The sequence below is a fragment of the Mastigoproctus giganteus genome, chromosome 3, assembly GCF_048544385.1.
Source record: "Mastigoproctus giganteus isolate SK-2022 chromosome 3, ASM4854438v1, whole genome shotgun sequence".
In the NCBI taxonomy this organism is placed as follows: Eukaryota; Metazoa; Arthropoda; class Arachnida; order Uropygi; family Thelyphonidae; genus Mastigoproctus; species Mastigoproctus giganteus.
Genome location: NC_143577.1, coordinates 14,616,908 through 14,640,243, shown reverse-complemented (window position 1 = coordinate 14,640,243; position 23,336 = coordinate 14,616,908). Strand labels below are relative to the sequence as shown.

Here is a 23,336-nt window from a genome sequence, read left to right as displayed (position 1 = left end):
GAGTCAATTTGGTGTGATATAAGAACTGGAAAAACAAAATTGAGAGTAGAAGCGTGTTATAGGCCTAATGACTTGATGGGTATACCAAACTATAAAGGGAATTAGAGTGGGCCAGCAAATCAGAATTTCTCATAATAGAGGATTTTATCTTTACAGATATTGACTGGAATTTGTGGGTTGACCATCACCCACACACTAGCAAGGCTCTTGTGGATTTCTTGGATGACTGTTTTCTACAGCAGCATGTTAGAGAGGCAACAAAAGGAAGCAGTACTCTTGACCTGGTTATCAGCAGTGATTTTCATGTATTAATAATCTGCAGGTAAAAGACTCACTGGGTGGCAGCATTCACAGTGTACTAATGTGGAATTTAATTAAAGATATAAATACTGTCAAGTGTAAAGGGAACAACTTTTGCTTTCCTAAGGGTGACTATAGTGGTCTCAGACAGTTTTTAAATTCTATACAATGGAACAAACTTATGACGTTACCACCAGCAAATTCTAAATGGGGTGTATTCAGGGAAGTAATCAAATAAGCTATTAAGCTTTTCATACCAACAAAGAAATGCTGTTCAAGGCTTAGACTTAAATGGATGTCAGATGAACTATTAAGCCACGTGGCAGAGAACAAAAGTGCATTGGATGCATATATATTACCAAGTAATACAGAAGCCTATGATAGATATAAATTAGTCTGTAATCAAAGCACAAAGGAGGTAAGGTAAGCTAAGGCAGATTATGAGTGGTCTCTGGAGAAGAATGCCAAGAAAAGCAGCAATGACTTCTATGTTTATATTAACAGAAGGAAGGAATTGAATCACATTGGGTCACTTGATGTTTATGGGTTAACTGTTGATGACCCTGCTCAGGTTGCAGACAAATTGAATAGGTATTTTGCATCTACATTCACATGAGGAATTCTTTAGGGTACAGGATGCCAGAAGTTTTATAAAACTCTAATGAGGAGCTAAATGACTTTGTGATAACTGAAAACTGAAAGCAAAGTGGAGGAGAAATTGTTGAAGCTCAACATAAAAGAGTCCCCCCCCCTGAGCAGATGGAATCTATCCAATAATATTAAGGGAGGCAGCAAAAGAGGGAAACAAACCATAGCCACAATTATGAGAGCATCCTTGGATTCAGTGGAGATCCTTATGGACTGGAGAAGTGCGAATATATCCCCAAATCATAAAGGGGAGATCAAAAGGTGACATGAGTAATTACAGACCTGTTAGCTTAATGTCTGTTCCAGGGAAAATAATGGAATCAATGGTTAAAGAAGTAATGCAGAGCATTTTGACAGGCATGCAATTATAGCGCAAATCAAAACTTGGATTTGTCAAGGGGCAGTCTTGTCTAACCAATCTGATAGGTTACCATGATGCAGTGACCAAATAACTGGATGCAAAAAATAATTTTGACATCATATACTTAGATTTCTGGAAGGTTTTTGTTACTGTTGCACATAAAAGACTGTTGTCCAAATTGAAGCAATGTGGCATAAAGGGAAAGTTACTGCTATAAATAAAGGAATGGATATGTGTAAGAAGAGAGTAGTTGTTAATGGGCACAGCTCTTCATGGACTAATGTTATTAGTAGAGTTCACCAGAGTTCAGTGTTGGGCTCATTGTTTTCAATATTTATCAATGATATTGATGAAGGTATATCAGGCTTGATGTCTAAGGTTGTGGATGATACTAAGGTTGGTAAATGACAGTCACTCTGCAGATTCTGCTTATGTCTTCATAGATCCTGGAATAAAATGGGATGAACAAAAATGTGATTGCAGCTGATAGTACAGTTCTGACAACACAAGGAAATAGTGGAAACTTCATACTTCTGTCCTCATTTATTTATTTTTTTCTTCACTTTTTCCATATTGCCTCTATATTACTTATCATATTTTATATTATGCAAAGTGTTGTTGGATATGGCAGATGCAACCACTTACATTTACAGCCATCTCTTTATTTTACTCTTCTTCATAATAGTTTTACAGTTTATATATATATAAATTTATATTTAATCATTTATGAAATAAATAATAATGTAAAGTAAGATGTGTGAATGGAAAGGAAATAAGCGCCCCAGATCAGACTAATGCCATCAAATTATTGATTAAACATTACATTAGTATGTAAGATAATGATATTGAATAAGTATATAAAGTATACAATAAAAGTATTTATAGTGGACATAGTGTTATTGCTATGTGGTTCCCGTGGTTTCCCACAAATCCGCGTTAAGTGCTCTGTTAACATAGCAAAGCCAGTCAGTGTGGGTTATGTGTGAATAGAGTGTTGTTTGACTGGCCTCTTCGTTACTGGGAGGCGCGATCACCAGGAAGGAGCCTCTCAGCATCCGTCCACTGGCATGAGGAGCTGGACCAGGGAGTAAAAGACATCTGGCAGGCCTTCCACACTCCTGCAGGAGTGAGAGTCGGGAGGGCCAAGAAAAGAGCAGAGAAGAGACAGGAAAGTGGAAGACAGGCAAGATAGCGGGGGATGACAAAGCGCAGGCATCCTCCCAGGCGAAAAGGAGCAGGAAGAGTGCTAGGTGCAGTTGTGGGAGTCCTGGAGAAGGACTGTGGGTAGGAAGAAGAGAACAGGTAAAGTTCAAATTAAAGAGTACAGGATCGTCACAATGGAGAATCACGGAGCGGCTTTGGCAGGGCTGGCCTCAATTTTCATTTTCATGACTGGAAGTTTCCAGTGCTGGGTATCAGTTGCTGTGTGGAGGAGGTTATCCAGGAGCAGTGTTCGGGAGTTGCAGGTGATGCCAGCGACGACGAAAGACCTCGTTTGCATAAGTGGTTAGTGCACGGAAAGTATAATTAGATTCCAGTAACTTGGTTTCTGGCTGAAGTGATGTAGTGTGGAGGTCTAGGAGTAGTTGGATTCTTAGGTCTAAATATACGTTGCATGAGTGTATCACGTGGTCCCAGTCTTCGGGTTCTCCGCAGGTACAGAGGGCATCCTCGACTAGGCCGAACTCTAGAAGGTGTCTCTTGAAGGACCCGTGTCCAGTTAATAGGAAGGAAGCATAGATGTTTGGGAAGAACCAAGTGGAACGTTGTTTGTTGATGTAAGTTACCTCAGGGAGGAAAAGTTTAGTAGTTGCATCAGTTGTGGAGTTATTCCAGTAGGTTTGCCATAGGTTTATCAATTCTAGCCACACATGTTTATGTTCCTGTTTGATGTCGGTATCAGTACGGGTTTGAACAGCGAGGAATTCAGCTTCCTTATTCTTCTTGATGGCATGAGAGAGTCCGATAAAAGCGACGTGGAGGTCCAAGGGGAGGCAGCCTGTTAGTAGCTGTAGGGCGGCAGTTGATGTCGTTCTACAAGCATGGGTCATTTGTAGTAGCATAAGTCATTGAATTTGCTGAATTTTACGTTGTGCATGCACTATAGCCATTTGGTGGTACCATACTGCAGCTCCATATGTGACAATTGGTATAAATACTGCTGAATATAGAAGGTGCTGAGTTGGTCCTTTAAGACCCCAGTCCGTGCGGGTAAAGCGTGCTAACATAGTGATGTCATTTTTTATCTTTTCTTTGATAGCCTGGATACGGGGGTTGAAAGTTCTCCTGTTGTCCAAAATTACTCCTAGGTACTTCACCGATCGGTAGTTTTTCAGTGGGCAGCTATTAAAACGTATGGTAGGAGGTCTGGAGAAGTCCAGTTTACCTTTTAATAGGAGGGTTTGCTCTTCTCAGTGGAGACAGAGTATTTTCTGTGGCCATACGGACAGAGAGAGAGAACAACTGTAGCCTGGGTTTCTATGGTGGCGTGGGTGGGGCCCTCGATGATGATAACCATGTTGTCGGCGTAAAAAAGCTGAGTAGTGTGTGGGTAGGTAGTTCCTCAGGAGCCAGTCGTCGAGTATCATATTCCAGACAGCTGGCCCCAGGAGACAGTCTCAGGTTAGAAGTCAGGTGATGCAGTGATATTTTGTTTTGATGCTGACCTTGCAGTTAGAGAAGTAGCTTTTGAGGCAGTGGTAGAAATTCCAGGTACAGTTAGAGACTCTGGCCCTCTGAAGAATTTTTATAGTGAGCCTTTGGGACAAAAGAACAGATGTAAGATGCAGATTTAGAATAATAAAAGTACAGTATTCAAAGTGAGCCACAAGGTCAAATTCACTTTTAATCACTTTGAATACTTATTATTACTACTTAGCCACATGGTGCAAGGAAGCCTGACGCTTATGCTGCACCAACCAAAAAAAAATTCCCGAGTTACCCAGAGAGAGAGAGAGAGAGAGAGAAGCAGAAGAATGATATCTAGCTTAGGACCTTGGGTGTGCCAAGCCCATACTCACCAGATGTGAACTTTATCATTCTAAACTCTTATTCTAAATCCTTATCTTACATCTGAATAATAAAAGTATTCAAAGTGAGCCATGAGGCCAAACTCACTTTTAATCATTTTGAATACTTTTATTATCCTAAACCCTTATCTTACATCTGTTCTTCTTGCCTAATGGCTTACATCGAAGGCTTTTATTGTACTTAACTGCACTCTTATTCAACTCTTCTGGTCTAAAGGCTCACTATGAATACTTTTATTGTACTATACACTTATTCAATATCCACTGTATGCATCACGTATCATAACCACTTTTATTGGCAAATTCCCTTATAATCTTACTGCAAAATTCAAAATCTAAATTTGCCTTCGTAACAAGTGGCAACCACACATGTGCACCATAGGATACAGAGCATGTCGGAAACAGAAGCAAGAACATTGCTGTCTTTTTCATAATTTCGGTGGATGACCTCTGATGATGACACTGAAATTGTGAAAGACACCGCAATGTTATTTCATCTTGGTCGGCTTTTCAATTCTTATCTTTATTTTAATTTCCGGTCCATTTCTTCCTCTTTTTCATACCAAATATCATTCCCAGTGTATACTGCATATTCATTAGATTTAATTCAATAAATTCTCCTTCATGCATTCTACTTACAATATTTTATATATATATATATATATACACACATTATGACTGTAGGGTACATTTTGCTAATGCAGTGTCACTGATCCATAAGTTATGTTATCTTCTTTTTAGTACAGGCACATTTCCCCCCTATATTAATTAGCTTCTCAATACCATTATTCTTGATACACACACACACTGTAAAACTTACCTACTAGAGTTCCTTGCCTGACAATTTCCTTAATAATGGATTGGCAGCATGGACTAACAGAGTGGCCTGCAAAGAGCTCTGATTTGAAAAATTATCAGAGGAGTCAAGAAGTAGGGGAAGTGACTAACGTACTTTTTGTGGACCTGATTTCTATCCAATGAAAAATTTACTGGTCAGAATGGGAAATGTTGCTGACAATGGTGGTGTCCTACACAACTATATATAACTTCATCATCTTGCTTATTTTGGGGAGGTTCAATTCTGAATTGTCTTTGGAATTCTTAAAGGCCCACAAGCAAATGTGACTACAAACACTATACAATGCCACAGCATGACCAGATGATGACGCACCAACAATAACAACGTGCTGGTGCTTATGCTGAGAATTTGAATACGTAAAGTTAAATGATGCAAATTGTGTAACAAGCATTTATTGATTAAATCTTTTATGTCCCATACTAACAATACAATACCTTTTTAACACAGCATTTGTCTAACTTTTTTAAAAAATTAAGCTGCATGACACATTTACGTCACAGTTCACTTACTGTTAGAGTAGCGTGACATTGTAGTGTCACAGACAGTACATTCATTAATGTAAAACGAATCTAGACAGCTGGAAATCAAACATATGATTTTAGTTCCAATTTTTTTTGGATAGTCCATTTTTCCTCTAAAAATTATATTTTTTAGAGGAAAAACTCATGGACTTTAGTCTTTAATTTTATGGTGATTAGTGTATTAAAAATTGGAATTGTACAGAAATCATGGCATGGATCTGTTAAGAGGATATCTTGTCTAATCAATCTGATTAGCTAACACAATGCAGTAACAAAGGAAGTGGACGCAAAAAATAACCTTGACATCATATACTTATATTTCAGGAAAGGTTTTGACACAGTCTTTCATTTTCCAATGAAACATGTAAAATTGGAGCAGTATGGCATTAGGGGCAAGTTACTGCTATGGATAAGGGATGGTTCAGTGGCAGGAGACAAAATAGCTGCTGCTCTTCATGCACTAATGTTATTAGTAGAGTCCCTTAAAGTTTAGTTATTGAATTTTAGAGAAGGTATATCAAGTTTAATGTCTAAGCTTACTGATAATACAAAGGGTTTCAAGATGGTTATTGACAGTAGTCAGTCTTCTACAAGACCAGGATAAATTATGCAGATGAGCTGAAAAGTAGCAATTGAGGTTTAATTTTTATAAATACAGGGTACTGCATTTGGATAGCAATAATCCCTGAATAACATGCCATTGTTGTGCAACACATAAGGTAGTAGAGAATGAAAACGTAATTGAAAAGTCACAAAATTTTAATCTACATCTAAGGACAATGTTTCTCTCTGCTCTTTAAAAGCCAAATTATGTTCTATGAATAGTGCAGACGGGTTGCTAATACTCAAGACAGCTTATATAGTTCTGTCAATATTATGTGGGAATATTTTCAGCAAAGGCATGGTGGTTATTATCTTGAGCACTATATACAGGTTTTAAAGCCTCATTTTAAGAAGAATATAGATCTGTTGGAACAGGTACAGAACCACATTAGCTGTTTTGAGTTCTAGTAGTTCCAATTTAAATTTATGTTCTCTTGTTTTCTTGTATGACACACACACGAGAACATAAATTTAAATTGGAAAAGGATGGTTGTAGGATAGATGTATATAAATCTGCTTTCAGCTGGAGAATAACTGATTGCTGGAACAGGTATCCATGGGTTGCAGAAGCGGCTAGTTTGAATAAATTTAAAGATTAGACAAATTATCATAAGTCAATGGCAAATGAAGTATAAGGGGTTTTTTTTGCTAATGTTATACGGTATAAGCTTGCTCTCTCACATCATTCTTCTTGTAAAATTTTAAAATGAGGGACACATCACTGTTTGAATAAAATTAAGAAATGTTATAGATATTAATTACTTGTTAAAAATATTTTCAATTAAAATGTATGCAAATACATAGATCACTCAACATAATAAAAAAAATACACAGATCATAAACAGATCTTCACAATCACATCTAATGATAAACAAAAATCCAATACTGAATGTTGGTCACATGCTAAATCTTTATATTTGTAAAATTTATTAATTATATGAATTACTGGTCCATAAAGCTAATGTTTGAACTTCAGTTAACTAATCTGCAAATAAATTAACTAATGTTAAGGCTGCACATACAGTGACTCATGGTTGCTGAATCACCATATATTATAAAGATTTTTGATATTTTCAGATGTCTTATCTAACCGAAACCTTATAGGTCTTAAGAAGTTTCAAAGATATTTTTAATTTTTTGTTCAAAATGATCCATCTCGTCAAATATGGAGAAAATAATATTTATTATAGAAAATAATTAATGATTTGGCAGCATTATCTAACAGGTTAAAATTTTGACAGCCATATGTAAAAAGAGCTCTTGGCCTAATTGCTAATATACGTGTTTTCAAACCCGGATTCACCACAACCATGTGTACTTCATTGTCATAGCCCTATCCATGAGTCAACTTTTATTGTAGATATTCTAGTTCTCTTAAAATACAAGTCCTTAAGGTTTGGTCCATGAGGTTGTCACAGACATTCTCTCAGATATGCCAGACAAGCTGTACTTGCTACCTGGGAGTCTAAAACGCTAATGGAATTGATATTCGGGTGACACTCAAGTCAAGTGGACCCAATTTCAGCGAAGTATGGATGGTCTGTGACAGCCAAATCCTCTGCTTGCACCTTCACGATGTTTGGACTGTTAGTAATCCTGGGTATAACCTCCATGCACAAGTACATGGTGGGTGACCACCCAGGTTAACCAATGTAAGCAGGGGTCAAGGTGTGGTGCCCACACCACATGGAGGAATGTGGCCCCTCTATGTTACCAAGCAGTACTAGGTGGTAGATGACTCTCATCAATCAGGGCAATACCACCACCTTGCTTATTGGAGACTTGAAGTGGTGGAACCCATGTCTAGTCTCTAGAGCTAAGTTCTAGTCAACCCTTCCCTATCTCTTCCATCATGCAGTATGATTGATGACTTTTGAGGTTATGATTAACATCGTGGCAAGACCCATTATTCCATACATTTTGAGGGAAAAGCTCTAAAACGGTGTTCGCAGGCTGGCTGCTAGTTAGTACACCAGACTGAACCTATTGGTAAATCTCTAGGAGGCTTCCGGATCAGCTAGTGTATAATCTTGCTACCTCTACTCTGCCAGATAGTGACTGGAGGGAGTCCGAGTAGTGTGTGGGCGGGGGCATTGTCGAGGCCACGTTATGTCGAGGATCTGGGTATATTATTACAATGTGCATGCCATATCTAAAAATTTCATTACTTCATACAGCATGACCAACTCACTTTTTCTTACTATTGAATATGCCATGAATTGTCAAACTAATAGAGCAAGCTTATCTGCGAAAAGATCTAAACCTCCCAAACACTTCCTAATTCATTTCACAAATATACGTGGTCTCAATTCTAATCTCAACAATGTCCATTTCCACTTGCAGTCTGCCAAACCCCACGTACTTTTTCTGACAGAATCTCAGTTATCGGTTGATTCAACTACTGCTCATTTATGATGCCCAAATTATTCGCTGTATCATTCCTTTCGCCTCAAAGGTGGTACTTGTGCATATATCCGTTCTGATATTCCCTGTCAGAGACTTGGTAATTTGGAATCTCCTCTCTTCGATCTTCTCTGGCTTAAAAGCTCTTTAAATCGTTTTTTTTTTTATGTAAACCCCAAACACGAGAGGTATTAGAACCTATAGTACTTAGCATTGTGCTTGAGTTGGAGGTTGAGAAGACGAAAGAAGATATTTGTTGACATTGGACTTGAATTTCAGTAGACTGTAATTTTCAGGAAATACATATGAAGGAAGGTGTTCCAGAAAATAGCAGTTGAATGAATAAACGAGGAAAATGAAAAGTTGGTTCTGTGTGTTTGAAGTTGGACAGTAAATGAATGTTGGCTGGTGGCGGCACGTGTTCGGACTGTTTTGAAAGAGAGATTGGGAATTATAGAAGCAAATTCAGAAGAACAGTGCCTATGGAAGTATCTATAGAAGAGGCATGCAGCAGAAACGGTGCGTCTATGAGACAGCGAGTGGAGAAACTCTGTTAGAGATGAATCATTAATTAACCTAACTGCCCTCTTCTAAATGGAATCAAGCAGCCTGAAAGAGGTTTTGGGACACCACCCCAGATGTGGGAACAATATTCAGCGGATTTGCGATTTATACAATGTGAGCAGCTGTTTCGAAGAAAAGTAATGCCGAGAGCGAAAGAGAAAATCAAGTTTTTTAGTTGCAGAGGAAGCAATATTTGTAATGTGCTTGTACCAAGAGAGAATAGAAGTCATGGTAATCGCCAAAAGAGATATATCATTTTGCTTAGAAATCCAAGTGTCACTAAAGATAAGCATAGGAGCAGAAGAATACTTTTTGCAAGATATAAGACAAGATTGAGTTTTAGAAGGGCTGAAATCAACTAAGTTGTCTTTGCCCCACTGGAGAATTACCTGAAGATCGGTATTTAAGGAATTGGTAGCAGATTTTCAAGAAGTTGAAGCTGATTGAGCAGGACAAGGTTTCTCAAAATGGAAAGTGGAATGCAATGTGCTATCATCGGCAAACCTACAGATAGCATTTCCAGTCAATGGAAGAAGGTCATTAATATATAAGAGGAAAAGAGTGGGGGAAAAACTGAACCTTGGGGGACACCGGCATTAGTGAAGACGTTAGAAGACAGAGAGCCATCTACCATCACCCTCAGTGAGGGATCAGAGAGAAAACTGGATAACCAATTACTAAAAACAGTTGGCAAACCATAAGATGGAAGCTTGTATAGAAGCCCTTTATGCCAAACACGATCGATCAAAAGCCTCTGAGATATCAAGAGCAACTACTTCTGTTTCACTGAACCTTTCCAGTGAATGAGTGCATAATTGGGTAACATAAGCCAGAATATCACCAGTGGATCGACACTGACGGAATCCATACTGGCGATCGCTGTTCAGATGGAAGGTTTCTAGGTAGTTTAAGAGTTGGCAGTTAATTGATTTCTCCATTACTTTAGAAAGAGTAGAAGTAATTACAATGGGACGATAATTGGATGGGAGAGATTTCTCACCCTTTTTAGGAACTGGCTGGATGTGAGCAAATTTCCAAGCAGAAGGAAAAACACCTTTGGAATAAGAAAGTAAAAAAGGAGGCAAAGAATAGGAGTAAGTTCAGGAGCAGAGGTTTTGAGAACAAGTGGAGAAATACCATTGGGACCTGGAGCTTTCTTAGCATCAAGATTCGTCAAAATCCTTCTGACATCCTTTTGACGGAAGACCACAGGAGGCATTGATTGGAGTGTGTTGGGAATGTTGGGAAGTGTTTATCAAGATCATTAATACATGACTTGGAAGAAAAATGGGATGCTAGCAAGTCAGCTTTATCCTTGGCTGAAGTGACAACAGAACCATCTGGTTTGGACAGAGGTAGGAGCAGAGATGGGCAAAAGTTGAGGCCAATAGCTTTGGCAAGAGACCACAATGCTAGGCTACCATTAGGGCAAGAAGCAAATTTTCTATTCTTAGTCTGTTCAAACTCTAGTTTGGACTGACTAATAACTGCTTTACAATTGTTGCGAGATTTGGTGTAGGCAGAAAATGAAACTGAGAATTAGAAACAAGCCAATTACGATATGCAACATTCTTCTCTTGAACAGCCTTATCACATTTATTGGAAAACCAAGGTTTAGATAAAGGACGAGATTTTAAAGTGGAGTGTGGGATAAAGGATTCCATTTCTGCAAGAATAAATTCACTGACAGGATCTGAGCAAACGTTGACATCAGAAGTTTTGAAACAGTAATCCGACCAAGGAAAAGAAGACAAGAAGTCGCGCAGGTCATCCCATTTTGCATTCTTGTAATGCCACACAACACGAGGTTGGGAATAGTCATGAGATAAAGGTTCCATTGGAGAAGAGACAATCACCAAGTTGTGATCTGAAGTGCCTAAAGGACCTCTCACTTCGACCGTGTACTTAGAATGGTTGTTTGTGAGAAAAAGATCAAGCGTATTGGCTGTATGATTAGGATTGTCAGGTATTCTATTAGGTAAATGAACAATCTGTGCAAGGTCATTAGTAATTGCAAAAGGCTCAGCATCTTGACCAGCTGGGTCGGTGTGACTTGAAATCGAAAGCCAGCTGGAGTTGTGAACATTAAAATCACCAAGGAAACTTACCTCACTTTTAGGAAAGTTGGACTGGAGAAAGTCAAGTTGCAAAGAGAGGAAGTCAAAGGGCTCCATGTGATTAGTGGAGTTGGAAGAATGGTAGAGACAAGAAATGAATTTGACACAATGAGGTAGAGAGATTTTAAGCCAGAGAAGATCAAAGACAGGAGATTCCAAATTGCCAAGTCTCTGACATGGAATATCTGAACGGTCATATGCACAAGTACCACCTTTGAGGCGAAAGGAATCATACAGCAAATAATTTGGGCATCTGAGATGAGCAGTAGTTGAATCAACCGATAACTGAGATTCTCTCAGAAAAAGTAAATGGGGTTTGGCAGACTGCAAGTGCAAATGGACAACGTTGAGATTAGAATTGAGACCACGTATATTTGTGAAATGAATTAGGAAGTACTTGCGAGGTTTAGATCTTTTCGTAGATAAGCTTGCTCTATTAGTTTGACAATTCATGGTGTATTCAATAGTAAGAAAAAGTGCTCCCCACATACTACTCGGACTCCCTCCAGTCACTATCTGGCAGAGTAGAGGTAGCAAGATTATACACTAGCTGATCTGGAAGCCTCCTAGAGAGTTACCAACAGGTTCGGTCCGGTGTACTAACTAGTGGCCGGCCTGCGAACACCGTTTTAGAGCTGTACCCTCAAAATGTAAGAAATATTGGATCTCGCCACGATGTTCATCATAACCTCAAAAGTCATCAATCATACTGCATGATGGAAGAGATAGGTAGGGGTTGACCGGAACTTAGCTCTAGAGACTAAACATGGGTTCCACCACTTCAAGCCTCCAATAAGCGAGGTGGTGGTATTGCCCTGGTTGATGAGAGTCATCTACCACCTAGTACTGCCTGGTAACATAGAGGGGCAGAATTCCTCCATGTGGTGTGGGTGCCACGCCTCGATCCCTGCTTACATTGGTTCACACCTGGTTGGTCCCCCACCATGTACTTGTGCATGGAGGTTATACCCAGGTTAAGTAACGGTCCCACCATCTTGAAGGTGCAAGCAGAGGATTTGGCTGTCACAGACCATCCGGACTTCGCCGAAATTGGGTCCACTTGACTTGAGTATCCCCCGAATATCAGTTCCATCAGTGTTTTAGACTCCCAGGTAGCAAGTACAGCTTGTCTGGCATATCTGAGAGAATGTCTGTGACAACCTGAAGGACCAATTCATTGTGTCAAATTCATTTGTTGTCTCTACCATTCTCCCAACTCCACTAATCACTTAGAGCACTTTGACTTTCTCCAGTCCAACTTTCCTAACAGTGAAGTAATTTTCTTTGGTGATTTTAATGTTCACAACTCCAGCTGGCTTCCATTTTCTAGTCACACCGACCCAGCTGGTCGCGATGCTGAGGCTTTTGCAGTTACTAATGACCTTGCACAGAGTGTTCATTTACCTACAAGAATACTGGACAATCCTAATCATACAGCAAACACATTTGATCAAATAACCCTTCTAAGTACACAGTCGAAGTGAGAGGTCCTTTAGACACTTCAGATCACAACTTGGTGATTGTCTCTTCTCCAACGGAGCCTTTATCTCATGGCTATTGCCAATCTCGTGTTGTTTGGCATTACAAGAATGCAAAATGGGATGACCTGCGAAATTTCTTTTCTTCTTTCCCTTGGTCAGATTACTGTTTCAAAACTTCTGATGTCAATGTTTGCTCAGATCGAGTCAGTGAAATTATTCTTGCAAGAATTAATCCGTTATCCCACACTCCTCTTTAAAATCTCATCCTTTATCTAAAACTTGGTTTTCCAATAAATATGCTAAGCCTGTTCAAGAGAAGATCGCTGCATATCGTAATTGGCTTGTTTCTAATTCTTCAGCTTCATTTTCTGCCTACACCAAATCTCGCAACAATTGTAAAGCAGTTATTAATCAGTCCAAACTAGAGTTTGAACAGGCTAAGAGTAGAAAACTTGCTTCTTGCAATAATGCTAGCCGAGCATTCTTGCCAAAGCTATTGGCCGCAACTTTTGCCCATCTCTGCTTCCACCTCTGTCCAAACCAGATGGTTCTGTTGTCACTTCAGCCAAGGATAAAGCTGACTTGCTAGCATCCCTTTTTTCTTCCAACTCATGTATTAATGATCTATCTTGGTAAAACACCTCCCTCCATTCCCAACATGCTCCATTCAATGTTTCCTGTGGTCTTCCTTCAAAAGGATGTAAGAAGGATTTTGAAGAATCTTGATGCTAAGAAAACTCCAGGTCCTGATGGCATTTCTCCACATGTTCTCAAAACCTGTGCTCCTGAACTTACTCCTATTCTTTGCTGCCTTTTTTCACTTTCTTATTCCAAAGGTGTTTTTCCTTCTCCAAAGGTGTTTTTCCTTCTCCTTGGAAATTTGCTCATATCCAGCCAGTTCCTAAAAGGGTGACAATTCCCTCCCATCCAATTATCGTCCCATTGCAATTACTTCTACTCTTTCTAAAGTAATGGAGAAATCCATTAACTGCCAACTCAAACTATCTAGAAAACTTCCATCTGATCAACGATCGCCAGTATGGATTTCGTCAGTGTCGATCCACTGGTGATATTCTGGCTTATGTTACCCATTTATGGACTAATTCAATGGTAAGGTTCAGTGAAACATAAGTAGTTGCTCTTGATATCTCAGAGGCTTTTGATCGTGTTTGGCATAAAAGTCTTCTAAACAAACTTTCATCTTATGGTTTGCCATCTGTTTTTTGTAATTGGTTATCCAGTTTTCTCTCTGATCGCTCACTGAGGGTGATGGTAGATGGCTCTCTGTCTTCTAACTTCCCCACTAATGCTGGTGTCCCCCAAGGTTCAGTACTTTCCCCCCTCTTTTCCTCTTGTATATTAATGACTTTCTTCCATTGACTGGAAATCCTATCCATATTTTTGCCCATGATAGCACATTGCATTCCACTTTCCATTTTGAGAAACCTTGCCCTGCTCAATCAGCTTCAACTTCTCGAAAATGTGCTACCAATTCCCTAAATTTGGATCTTCGGGTAATTCTCCAGTGGGGCAGAGACAACTTAGTTGATTTCAATCCTTCTAAAACTCAGTCTTGTCTTATATCTCGCAAAAAGGATTCTTCTGCTCCTATGCTTATCTTTGGTGACACTCCAATTTCTAGGCAAAATTATATATCTCTTTTGGGAATTACCCTGACTTGTAATCTCTCTTGGTACAAGCACATTACAAATATTGCTTCCTCTGCAACTTAAAAACTTGGTTTTCTCTTTCGCTCTCGGCGTTACTTTTCTTCGAAATAGCTGCTCACCCTGTATAAATCGCAAATCCGCCCTACCATAGAATATTGTTCCCACATCTGGGGTGGTGTCCCAAAACTCTCTCAGGCTGCTTGATTCCATTCAGAAGAGGGCAGTTAGGTTAATTAATGATTCATCTCCAGCAGAGTCTCTCCACTCGCTGTCTCATAGATGTACTGTTTCTGCTGCATGCCTCTTCTATAGATACTTCCATGGGCACTGTTCTTCTGAATTTGATCTATAATTCCCACTCTTTCTTTCAAAACAGTCCGAACACGTGCTGCCACCAGCCAACATCCATTTACTGTCCAACTTCAAACTCAGAGAACCAACTTTTCATCTTCCTCGTTTATTCATTCAACTGCTGTTTTCTGGAACAACCTTCCTTCATATGTATTTCCTGAAAATTACAGTCTACAGAAGTTCAAGTCCAATGTCAACAAATATCTTCTTTCATCTTCTCAACCTCCAACCCAAGCACAGTACTAAGTACTATAGGTTCTAATACCTCTCGTGTTTGGGATTTACATAAAAAAAAAAAAAAAAGTAGTATCAATCGACTTTGCAGTAGTCTCTTCAATGGCAACAAATCTCACAAAATACTCTTCAATACACCCTTTATCCGTGTGAACAAATCTAAGGATTAGTCACCTGCTCCACGTGGCCATCATCTTTAGTACAATCTAACAATATGATAAAATATTTAATTCTATTCACTACTGCCTGCTTGCCAGCTCATTTTAATTAATAATGATCACTTTCACTTATATGACAGAAATGATCATGTTTAGAAATTAATCTCACTAAACATAAAAATTTCTTGAATTGGTCATATCTAAGGACGTTTCCCTCTGCTCTTTAAAAGCCATATTATGTGATTCCAAAAATTGTGTAATATTTACCAACCTTTGCAGTACATCTTGCTGGTGCTGTTTTGCTTCCTGAATACACAGATGGTTCCCTTTATTGAGCAATGTTTTTTCCTGCCAACAATAATTACTCCAAATCAAGCCATTTTGACACAGATTACATTATTTTTATGCATTTCGACACAATGTCCATGTGTTTCCAGTCATAATATCCATGTAATATAATACAGGTCTGTTGTGCTGAAAGTAATCAACATGCAAATAGCAAATATAGTTCTTAGAATTTAACTATGGCAGCCAACATTAGCTCTCACCATTTTCAAAATTCTGTTGTAGTGAAAGTTACTAAATGTCATTCAGAGCTTGCCTTGAAACTTTCAGTGGATGAAGATTCATTTTTTAAAATTTCAAAGACTCTTGGTTTTCTCATGGCATAATGGGACTGATTATGTTTGATTTAAATCCAAATTAACATTAAAAAGCATTTATGCCTAAAGTTTCATCTTTACAAATTTTTAAAATTCCATACAGTAACTTACTCCACAGAGGGGAACTTACTACCTCAAGCTGCCTGTAACTGTTTGTGTAAAGGCTTAAAAAACAGTTCCTACTTTTAGTGAACTGTTTGTGCAGTGAGTCAGACTACTTCCCATCTGTGGTTTCCTTATATATAAGGAAAGCACAGAGATCTTTTTTTTTCTTTGCCAGCAGCAAATTTTATATATATAATATATTATAAAATTAAATAAATATATATATATTATATACTTAATCATATTTGCAAATGAAGGATTATAATTATAACTATTACTACTTTGGACATGAGCCATAAATTAAAGCATGGTCAGACCATATCTTGAACTATGTATATAGTGTCTATAAATCTCATTTTAACAAAGATATAAGCTTGCTTGAGAGAACATAAAGGAGTAATTGAAAGCTGTGGATGCAAGGGTGTATTCATACAAGATGTTTCTGGCTTGAGTTCACACACTGCAGAGCATAGGCATCTGAAAAGAATCTGAAAGAAGTACACAGATTCACATTAACCCTTAAGTGTTCAAAAAAGGTTTTCGAGAAGTTTTCATATCAAAGGGAAAGGTTTTGCTTTCGTAAGGGTGACTAAAACAGTCTGAAGTTTTTAAAGTCTACAGTTTCAAATTCTATGTAGTGGGACCAACTGATGATGTTACCAATGGCAAATTCTAAATTGCAAGTATTCAGGGAAGTAATCACAGAACATACCAGCCTTTTCATACCAACTAAGAAATACTATTCAAGGCTTAGACCTAAATGGAGGTCAGATGAACTGATGAGACTTGTGGGAGAGAAGACAAATACATGAAACGCAAATAAATTATCAGGTGATACAGAAGCCTATGACAGATATAAACTACTCTGAAATCAAGTCATTAGCATTAGTAGAGGCACACGATGCAAGAAAGCAAGCTTATACAGCATCAGCCAAAAAAAAAAAAAACCCCTTCCCATTTCGCTGATCCATTCATTCCAAATGTTTGTCTAGTGCTGCCTTGAATTTAAGCTATCAATTTACACAACAGCTGGAAGTTTGTTCCAGCAATCAATACCCACTGGCTAAAGACTAACTTCTGCATATCTATAACCGTCTTTCCTCAGTTTGAATCTATGCCCCCTCGGGCTTGTAATCAGAGCAAGAAGAAGAATTCCCTCAGCATTAAGCCTGCTCAATCCATTCAAGGCCTTATACACCTCAATCAGATTGCCTCGCAGGTTCCTGGTTTCCAGAAGCTGCAATTTGCAGAACTTAAAGCCTTTCTTCATAAGAGCACCCCTTTGTTCCCTTCAGTCTTGTGGCCCTTCTCTGTACTCTTACTAGCAACTCTACATCCTTCCTAAAATGAGGCTTCCAGACCTGTATGCAGTACTAAAGGCCTAACCATTGCCTTATACAAGGGGATAATCACCTCCTTATAACTGCTTGCAAAATTCCTGTATATCATTGACAAGACCCCATGACCTACTCAGGCACCCTGTCTGCACTACTCAGAAAACTTCATATCTGACTGCACAATTACCCCTAGGTCTCTTTCATTCTCCACTACCCTGAGTGTAACCCCACACAGTTGGTACATTTCTTTGGGGTTACTGCTACCCATATGCAGTACTTTGCGTTTGTCAATGTTAAACTTCAGTTGCCACTTCTCAGTCCATCTACTAAACTTTTCCAGATCCTGTTGCAGCAGCATACTGTTATTAACAACTCTGCCAACCTTTGTATCATCTGCAAACTTTGACATTAAGCTTGATATACCTTCATCAATATCATTGATAAATATACAAAACAACAATGGGCCCAACACCGAACCCTGAGGGACACCACTAATAACATTAGGCCACGTAGAGCAGTACCCATTGACCACTACTCTGTCTTCTCCCACTCAACCATCCTTTTATCCATTGTAGCAACTTGTCCTTAATGCCATACTGCTCCAATTTGTACAGTAGTCTTCCATGTGCAACAGTATCAAAAGCTTTCCTGAAATCCAAGTATATGATATCAAAATTATTTTTTGCTTCCATTTCCTCTGTGACCATTATAGTATCCAATCAAATTGGCCAGACAAGACTTCCCCTTGAAAAACCCATGCTGTGTCTGAATTATTGCTGCAGTCTTGTCTAAATGATCCTGCAATACTTCAATTAGTGACTCCATTATTTTCCCTGGAACAGAAGTCAAACTAATAGGTCTAATTACTTGTGTCACCCTTTGATTCCCCTTTGTGAACTGGAGATACATTTGCACATCTCTAGTCTGTGGGGACTTCCCCCCGAGTCCAAGAATGCTCTCATAATTATGGCTAAGGGTTTGCTTACTGCCTTTGCTGCCTCCTTTAATATAACTGGATAGATCCCATCTACCCCAATAAATATTGCTCCAACGCCTTAGCTTGCCTAACCTCTTTGAGGTTAGGCAAGCTAAGGCAGATTACAAGATGTTTCTTGCAAAGAATGCAAAAAACAGCAGCAAAGACTTCTATGCTAAAATTAACAGTAGAAGGAAGATGCTTAATCACATTGGGCCACTTGATGTCAATGGTTTAACTGTTGATGATCATTCTCAAGGTTGCTGAAAAACTGAATACATAATTTGCATCTCCATTCATACATATAGAAATTCGTTGGGGATGGGGATGCCAGAAATTTATCGAACTCTAATGGGAAGCTAAATAATTTTGTGATAACTGAAAGGAAAGTGGAAGAGAAGTTGGTGAAGCTAAACATAAAAAAGGCACCTGGGGTGGTTGGAATCTATCCAATTATGTTGGGGGAAGTAGCAAACCAGGTATGAAAATCCTTAGCCGGAATCGGGGCAGGTCCCCATTGACATGAGATGTGTAAATGTATCCCCAATTCACAAAGGAGAGGGCGAGTCAGAATAAGACATGAATAATTACAGACCTGTTAGCTTAACATCTGTTCCAGGTAAACTAATGGAGCCACTGGTTAAAGAAGTAATGTAGGACCATCTAGACAGGAATGCAATCATACTGCTGCCACAGCATGAATTTGTAATGGGAGAGTCTTGTCTGACCAATCTGAGTGGATAATATGATGATGCAGTAACAAAGGATCTGGATGCAAAAAATAATTTTGGTATATATATTTTGATGTCAGGAAGGCTTTTGATACTGTTGCACAAACACTGCTTTACAAACTGGAGCAATGTGGAATTAAGAAATTACTGCTATAGATAAAGGGATGGTTCAGTGGGAGAAGCCAGAGTGGTTATCAATGGGCACTACTCTTCATGGGCTAATGTTATTATAGTAATAGTTTTCACCATAGTGCAAGGTAGCCCACAGGCTTTTGCTGCACTGGTAAAAAAAAAAAAGCAAATAAGAAAATACAAATTATTTGCTTTCCTCTTCACACACAGGTAACTATCCAGTTGACCTTTGAATTTATTCCAACTGTCAGCCTCAACTACCTGTGAAGCCAACTTGTTCCAGCAATCAATAACTCACTGGCTAAACAAAAACTTCCGACAAATATATAATCTAACTGTCATCCACTGTAATTTGAATTTATGGACCATAGTCCTAGAATTCTTTATAACAGTAATATCATACCTTTAGGTGATTTTCCCTTCTAAGAAGTTTTCCAGTTTAAGAAGTTCTAAACCTCCAATCCCTCAGAAAACATCTTATCTGAGTTCTATTGTACATAATCAAGGTTTTGGAGACCAACTTCCACACATTTATTCAATTTACAAGTTATGTAATTGTAATTTATTTTAGTTATATATATATATATTAATGTATGTAATGTATTACTCTGATAAGGTATGTTCGTGTCAAACGGCACCTGGGATTTCTCCCATCTCCGCTGTATTACTTTGATAGTGTGAATTGACAGTTGGAACTAGTAGTAGTGGCATGTGATGCAAGAAACCAAGTGCAGCATCAGCCAAAAAAAAAAAAAAAAAATCACACCATTCCCTCCAAGTGCCTGTCCAGTTCCTCCTTAAATTTATTCAAACTATCAACTTCCACAATGACAGATGGAAGTTTGTTCCAGCAATTAACCACCCGCTGGCTAAAGGCAAATTTCTGCACATCAATTCTACATCTGTCTTTTCTTAATTTGAATTTATGCTCCCTTAGGTTCGTAATCTAAACAAGTGGAAGGATCCCATCAGAATTCAGCATGCTCAACCCATTCAAGGCCTTATACACCTCAATCAGATCACCACACAGGTGCCTAGTCTCCAGCCACTGCAATTTGCAGAACTTAAGCCTCTCCTGGTAAGAGGATCCCTTCATTCCCCTCACCAATCTTGTTGCCCTTCTCTGTACACGCTCAATCTACATCCTTCCTAAAATGAGGCTTCCAGACCTGTATGCAGTACTCAAGGCGTGGCCTGACCATTGCCTTATACAGAGGGACAATCACCTCCTTTTCCCTGCTAACAAAATTCGTATATATCATTCACAAAACCCCATGACCTGCACTGGCAGCCTGTCTGCATTGCTCAGAAAACTTCATATCTGACTGCACAATTACTCCCAGGTCTTTTTCATTTTCTACCACCTTAAATGTAGTACCACACAGTTGGTACGTTTCTCTGGGGTTACTTCTACCCATACGCAGTACTTTGCATTTGTCAAGGTTAAACTTCAGTTGCCACTTCTTAGCCCATCTGCCCAAATTTTCTAGATCCTGTTGCAGTAGCACACTGCCATTACTGTCATTAACAACCCCGCCAACCTTTGTATCATCTGCAAACTTTGACACTAAGCCTGATATATACCTTCATCAATATCATTGATAAATACACAAAGCAACAGTGGATCAAACATCGAACCCTGTGGAACTCCACTAATAACATTAGTTCACGAAGAGCAGCACCCATTGATTACTACCCTTTGTCTTCTCCCACTCAACCATCCTTTTATTCATTGTAGCAACTTACCCTTAATACCATTCTGCTCCAATTTGTACAATAGTCTTCCATGTGCAACAGTACCAAAAACTAAAGATGTTTTTGTTCCAAGTATGGACACTTGTTTTATTTCGTAAGTAGGGTAATTAGATTGGGGTGATATCTTTCCCAAAGGGCGATTAATATATTGGTATAAAAAAAAAAGTCTACCCATTAACGATGGGGTTAAAGGGTGGGGCAATAAGGAAAACGTTGCTTCATTTTTCAGCAAATAATACAGGTAATTTACCCGATAACCATACAGATAATTTAACGGATTCAGTTATTGCAAAAACAACCATGTCTGCAAACAATTCGATATAGCATGAACTATGCGTTTTCAAGAGTTTCATGAGGTACAGAATGGAAAAACAGACAAATAAGAATTATTTAATAAAAATGGGGGTAAGCTGATTTTCGTAGGGGCAGAAATAGCGCGGGGAGCAAGAAAATACACAGAGAGAGAGAGAGATTTTTATGCGAACAATATATGCTGGGAAAAAAAATAATTTTAAGACCACGATTTTAAAATTTTGAACAAGCCAAATACAAACAACATAGTACCTTATCCCAATGCTGGTAAGATTAAGGTTCTATTCGCTTAACTTACGTTTCCGTGCATGATTAAGCTTTTCGTCGGCTCTCTTTTCTGCAGCAAGTAATTGCTGAATACCTTGAGACATTATTTCCACAAAATATAATATAATTTGTAATTAAAAACACTCCTACCGAAGATAACAAAACGCTAGAACGAATCGCTAACCCCAGTCACCTGACAGCAACCGGTAGCACACGCGCCACCACACGTGATTAGTAAACACGAAGCAAAAATGCAGAAGTCAAAAATGCGTAAAAATTCAGAGCTTTGTTATTTCTCCTTGCTTCAACACGATAAGCAGTTGTTGTTATTGTCCTTGTTGTTGTTATTGTTTGGTTTTAGGCGCATTAGCGATTTAAACCATATTGTGCTATATTATGTCTGTAAATTGCTTCTGTTCTGTGATTGACATTTGCTGGTCGAAAACACGAGATTACGGGAGAAAAATCACGCTACCTTCGCGTTTTGTATAATAAACGGATACTCTGTATCTGTTTATTATACAATATTATTATTATTATTATTGTTCTTATATTAATTCTCTCTGATTGGGGAATTCAACTCCCTGACGGGTACTGCTACCAAGTACACAGGGTAGTTGTAATTTCTGGTGTTACTGTTGGTTGAGGAACTCTCTGACTATTATTTGTTATTAGCTACACTGTGCTGCCACTTTATTAGGTACACCCCTGCTGTGCACACAAATGGTTTGTCCCACAACGTTGCAAGTCACATGACCACAGTTGTGGATATAAATGCAGCAGAACAACCTTTCTAGTATCAGTTAAGCGTACAAACCGTAGAAGATCTATCGGACTTAGGGCATGGCATGGCATGGCATGGCATGGCATGGCATGGCATGGCATGGCATGGCATGGCATGGCAGGGCAGTAGGTGCAAGACATGTTGGACAAAGCATCTATGAAACGGCAGTTCTCCTGAACGTTTCACGACCACAGTTTCAAGGGTGTATCGAGTATAGTGCAACGAACAGAAAACATCCTTTGAATGGCACTCGTGTGGAAGAAAATCGCTTGTTGATAAGAGAAGTCAGAGGAGGATGGCTAGAATTGTGCAAGCAAACAGACGGGCCACAATGTCGCACATCACGTCACAATACAACATTGGTGTGCAGAACAAAATACCGCAATGGACCACTAGTTGCACTTCGTCGCGAATGGGCTACAACAGCTGACGGCCACATCGGCTACCTTTGTTATCAATGAAGAACAAGAGAGGACGCCTCCTTTGGGCACAGCAACACCAGTACTGGACTATCGAAGATTGGAAAAGAGTTGCTTGGTCTGATGAGTCGAAGTTCCTGGTGCATCATGTTGATGGAAGGTTCAGAATTTGGCGAAAACAACATGAATCCAGGGACCCATCATGTCTGACGACTACTGTGCAAAGTGGTGGGGGCAGTGTTATGGTGTGGGGAATGTTTTCTTAGCACACATTGGGTCCATTGATACCCATAGATTCACGTCTGAATGCCACATCGTACATAAACATCGTTGCTGACCAAGTGCATCTGTTCATGACAGTTTATCCTCAGTCAGATGGTTACTTCCAGCAGGATAATGCACGGGTTCACAAAGCCCGAATCGCTATGGAATGGTTCCAGGAACATGGCAATGACTTTTCTTTGCTGCAGTGGCCCGCTCAGTCCACGGATCTGAATCCTATTGAACATCTTTGGGATGAGCTAGAAAGGGCTTTTCACTGCAGGCCTACGCCTCCG

At 39.1% G+C, this 23,336-nt stretch overlaps 1 protein-coding gene across 1 annotated transcript in view; it reads right to left on the bottom strand.

Moving 5' to 3' along the window:
* The window catches only part of Vha13 (V-type proton ATPase subunit Vha13), a 37,871-nt gene extending 16,102 nt beyond the window's left edge, over positions 1-21,769 (bottom strand). Inside the window, exon 1 of the mRNA XM_090370061.1 lies at positions 21,608-21,769. Coding sequence (XP_090226187.1) covers positions 21,608-21,680 — 73 coding nt within the window. The 5' untranslated portion in view covers positions 21,681-21,769. The remainder of the gene's footprint in view (positions 1-21,607) is intronic.
* Positions 21,770-23,336: the final 1,567 nt, after the last annotated feature.